At 35.2% G+C, this 5,139-nt stretch overlaps 1 protein-coding gene across 1 annotated transcript; it reads right to left on the bottom strand.

The window, feature by feature from the left end:
* Positions 1-3,079: 3,079 nt before the first annotated feature.
* On the bottom strand, positions 3,080-4,870 carry LOC7495784 (cytochrome P450 89A2). The gene has a single exon (XM_024600420.2). It carries the CDS (start codon positions 4,835-4,837, stop codon positions 3,221-3,223), a length of 1,617 nt encoding a protein of 538 aa, XP_024456188.2. The 5' UTR covers positions 4,838-4,870; the 3' UTR covers positions 3,080-3,220.
* Between the last annotated feature and the right edge of the window lie 269 nt (positions 4,871-5,139).

Raw genomic sequence — 5,139 nt, 5'->3', positions numbered from 1 at the left:
ATAGGTTAAATTAGTTTTTTTTTCTCATCCTTAGATACTAGGTTAATCGGGAATTCAGTTTCATAATTGATTTCGTTTTGCTTTTTATGAGGTTATTGCGATCTAAAAAAAATCTTAGTATTGGGTTGGTGTTTGATTTCGCAATCATCTATTTTTATTATTAAATAATTAAATAAAAAATAATTTTGAAAAAAAAACAAATTATAATCTTAGTGAAGTCCATAACCTAGTTCACAGGCTTGGCGTTACTAACCCGGCTTACCCGATTCATAGGTCTAATGAGTTTACCCACTGATAGGATTATTATTTTTTGGTCTTTTAATTGTTTTTAATTTATTCTTTTTTTTATTTCACCATTTAATATTGGATTGGTTGGGGAATGGATTGCATTATTGATTTTTGTTTGCTTTCTAGGGGTAAATGTCTATTTTTAGGTTGGTGCTTAATTTTATGATCATCTATTTTTATCATATAATTAAATAGAAAAAGTTATTAAACCTAATAGAGTCCATGATCCAGGTCGCGGGGGATCGAGATCGATCCAATCTGTCACTGTTTTAATATTTTCTAAAAAAATATCATCTTGAAATTTTTTTTAAAAGTTAAATCATGTTTTTATTGATCATCAAAGTTGCATTTTAGCTTATAAAACCGATCAATTTAAGTCAAGTTAACTTTCATGCGATTTAATTGAAAACTTGAGTTAAAAAAAGAGTTAAGTCAAAAGGTTTTAAAATTAACTCATTTGATTAAATTTAATAATACTATTAAAAAATTCTACATGCTTTTAAAAAAAAAATTGTAGTTTTTTTAAAAATTGGTTCCATCCATATCGGAGCTTGAGCAATATACTAGCAAATATCTAAATTTTGTATTCATTTAATAATAAGTAAAATATAAAAACAACAAGTGGGCCTGCAACAGTGGAAATGCCATTTCTACATGTCCCATTCATCGACCTCGAAGATTATAAGTGGAAATGGCATTTCCAATTTCCACACGGCAAACTCGACTACCTCGGCGATATGCGGACACGCAATGGATTCTTCATCACCATTTGTACGCTCTGTCCTCTCAGACAAATCAACATCATCTCCATCCACAGCCCTCCACTCAAATTTACAAATTAAATTAGCCACATAATACTCCAAATGGAGCATTGCTAATTGGTAACCTGGACAGATTCTCCATCCACAGCCCTCATTCTACCACGAGCCACCATAAAAATTGAATCACATCATCACACAGCAGTAATGATAAAAACATCATCGAAGAGGAAGATAGAACCGAGAGATAGAAGAAAGACCAAAAGAGTCCTTGACCCAATCTTCGACCACGAGTGATGATGGTGGTGGTGGGTGTAGGAAGGAAGAAGAAAAGGAGCTCATAATTTATTAACCCATAAGCCTTCTCACTTTGCCGACACATGCAACATGCAACGACGCTTCATAATCTAGTTTGTTTGCCTGCATGTGCAACCCATGTGTTTTCACTGCCAGGCCAATTTCCAGTGCTTTCTAGTCAACTCTAGCAGCTCCCCAAAGGTTAATTTCCAACCCTAATGCATCGATTTATCTATTTAGATTAATTTATAATATTTTACTAATCTTAATGTGTGTATGTGTCCCTTAATTAATGTGAGGTTTTGTGTCCTAATATTGTTATTGCATGGGTCTTTGGTTTCTTCTTGTGTGATGTTTGTTGATCCAAAAATTGATTTAAGGATGGTATAATTCTTAAAGGGCTTATGTCCTAGAGAAGTTGAGTCTTTATTTAAAAAAAAAGTAAATAAAAAATTAACTCGTGAATGATATAATCCTTAAAATGATTTTATTCATGAGAAGTTGAAAGTTTGGTGGCTTTCAGAAAATATAAATAATTTAAAAAAAAAACAAACAAACTATAATCCTTAAAAAGGTCATGCTCACAAAAAGTGGAAGTTTTTTTATTTTTTTTAAAATATAAGGTTTTACTTTTTATTAAAGAATCAATCCGGGAATGGTAATATTCTTTAAAAGATTCTTTCCTTGTAAAGTTGAAACTTTGCTTTTTTGTAAAAATAAATAAATATATAAAGACTTTTTTTGTTGCAAATATCACTCATCATTTTTAGATCTTGTTATCTATCACACCTTATCGTTATGAGCAAGGTTGTCAATTCCATTATATTCTGATCAAAATGGCTAGTGTATCTCGTACAATTTTAAAAAATAAAACAAAGTAAAACAAATTTTATCTCGCTCAAGATCCCGGGTCATTCTGGATTTCTCACCCAAATTCTGATCGAGATGTTTTGGTTTCTCACCCTTGTTCCATTCCAGTTGTATAATTAAGAAATAAACTCTCTTTTCTATCACCTACAAACTCTCTCCCTCTCTCTGCACACACACACACTCACACACACACTCAGACAACACTTAACTCTCTCTATTATAATCCTATCAACAAACACTAGAAATTATTAGAAATCAATAAAATTCAATTAGGTAAGTGCTTTTTATTCCAATACTTGCTTTACTTATTTATCAATGGATGAATAATTTAAGGTGTTTTTATTTTTAGGTTAAGCCCATAAATTTACTCAAATCAAAATCAATCTTTTTAAAAGTAGATATATCACTAAGATTTCTTTCTGGTTTCTTGAATTTCAGATAGAAAACATAAAGGTTCAATCTTTTTTACTCTATTGATGAATATCTTAACAACATTAAAGTTTAGAAAGTGATAAAGTATTAATTTTTTTATTATTTTAGTTGTTGTGATTGTGTACTATTTGTTTGGTTGCTAGGAAGAAAAGATTTAAAGTTATGAGACATGTATTGGTTGCTTTAATCCTGATTTGTCATTAAGCAACCTTGTTAGTTACTCTACTATCTACCTATTTTTATGACCCATATGGAATGTTTCTCTTGATTGAGAAAATGTGAAACACATGTTCTCTATGGTCTTTCTATAGATTTACTCCTAGACTTATAATTTAAAAAATAAATTATTATTCATATTCATAAGCTCATGTTTTACTCTTGTTATTGTGATGATTAAGAGCTTTGCTTTTGTGTTTATGTAAACATGAATCAAATAAATATAAAGCAATTTCTTTATTAGTGGACCTGCAACAAGTGGAAATGCCATTTCTACACGTCATCTTCATCGACCTCGGCGATCAGTTGACCCGCAATAAGTGGATATGCCATTTCCAATGTCCGCACGGCACACTCGATTACCTCGGCGATATGCGGACCCGCAATGGATTCTTCATCACCATTGTACGCTCTGCCTTCTCAGACAAATCAACACCATCTCCATCCACAGCCCTCCACTCAAATTTACAAACTAAATTAGCCACATAATACTCCAAATGAAGCATTCCTAATTGGTAGCCTGGACAGATTCTCCTCCCAGCACCAAATGGCATCATTTTGATCTCTCTGCTCCCTGTGATATCAAACTCTTGCCTAATTCCATTATCATGATTCAGAAACCTTTCCGGCTTGAATGTTAGTGGATCTTCCCACGCCTCTGGATCCCACCCCATCTCAGCAACTAGGAAATTTATGGCCGCGTTCTTTGGTATCAAATATTCATTATTCAAAACAACATCCTCCATCACTGCATGTGGAATCAAGAGACGTGCAGGAGGATGCCGCCTCAGGCCTTCCAAGACCACTGCTTTCAAATACGGCATCCTTTTCAGATCAGATTCGCTTACCTCCTCCTGATCTCCATTTCCAACAACCTCTTTAATCTCCATGAATAACCTGTCTTGGATTTTTGGGTATTTGACCAAATTTGCCATGATCCATTCCAGGGAAGTTGTAGTCGTATCAGTGCCCGCATTTAGAAACTCGCTGCATAAATTAGCAATCTCCTCCTCATTGATTTTTCTTTCTTCATCGGGAAATTCCAGAGATAATAATGTATCGACATAACATAAAGCACGATCATGATGAGGTTCCATGCTTTTCCTGTCTTCCTCTTGCATATTCTTTCTTGTTCTTATTAATGGAATTGATACGTCTAGCTGGCATTTACGAAGCTGATAGAATTCCTCCCAACGCCTACGCAACACGATCTTGGTCACTCTTGGCCATAAATTGAGTATATTAAACTTATTGAAACTCAAAAAGGCTCGTCGCTGAGCTTCCTCGATTTGCTTAATCTGGTTTTCATCGACATTATCACCAAAACAAATTACGACTAACAGACAAAACATGGTATATTGAAAGTGCTCCCTGACACAGATAGGCTGGCCAGACTTTTCATGGGATGCCAGGCGATTCTTAAGGACTTGCAGCGCCCACCGGCGCGAATGAGAGAAAGATTTCGCGCGGGAAGGGTGGAGGAAGTTTTCAGTAAGGTTTCGCCGCAGGAGACGCCAAATCGGGCCATAGAAAGCAAGACTAACATTTCGCTGATTGCTGGTGACAATTTTTTGAGTAGCAGAAGCTGGTGGGCGGTTCGCAAAAGCTGCACCATTTTGGATCAAGGCCTTGTGAGCTAGCAAGCGGTCGGCTATAAATATGAGAGGGCGGGAGCCTAAGTAGATAGTTATAATCGGGCCTAACCTGGCATGGAGTGAGTTCAGGATGGAGTGGATATTAGAGGGAGAGATGCGGCGGAGCCATAGGAGGTTGCTGATTACTGGAATGGATTTGGGGCTTGGAGGGAGTTTGTAGAGAGTAGTAGGCTTTGTGTTGATAAAGCATCGGTTGACGATGAATTTGAGTATACCAGAGATGGAGATGGAGATGGAGATAGACAAGAGAATGAGGAACCAGCGATTCATATCGAAATTAAAAAAAAATGATTTCTTCTCAATGATTGCTAGTAATTTCATGTAAGGGTAATTATATAGTTTAATTAGAAGGTATTCTTTTTTAATATATTAAAATATTTTGAGCTGAAATCACTACTAAATGTTTTTAAATATTTCTAAGTCACGCATGATGTCGTAAAAATTATTGCGGTATTTGCTCAAAGGAGACGTGAGGGAATGGGTATAAGAGGAGTATTATTAGATGTAGATGAAAATCTTACACCTCCCATGACTTTCATGCTTTTCTCTTAAAAAAACACCCTCTAAGAGAAGTCGTGCACGAGTTCTGGAAGGGAGGGGGGCGGCTGATGGTTTTTAATGTT

The sequence above is a fragment of the Populus trichocarpa genome, chromosome 1, assembly GCF_000002775.5.
Source record: "Populus trichocarpa isolate Nisqually-1 chromosome 1, P.trichocarpa_v4.1, whole genome shotgun sequence".
Classification (NCBI taxonomy): domain Eukaryota; kingdom Viridiplantae; phylum Streptophyta; class Magnoliopsida; order Malpighiales; family Salicaceae; genus Populus; species Populus trichocarpa.
The sequence above is the reverse complement of the archived record's forward strand: the minus strand, read 5'-3'. Positions and strand labels throughout refer to the sequence as shown.

Coding starts and splice junctions, on each gene's coding strand:
- LOC7495784 (XM_024600420.2), bottom strand. CDS start 4,837: ATGAAATTACTAGCAATCATTGAGAAGAAATCATTTTTTTTTAATTTC.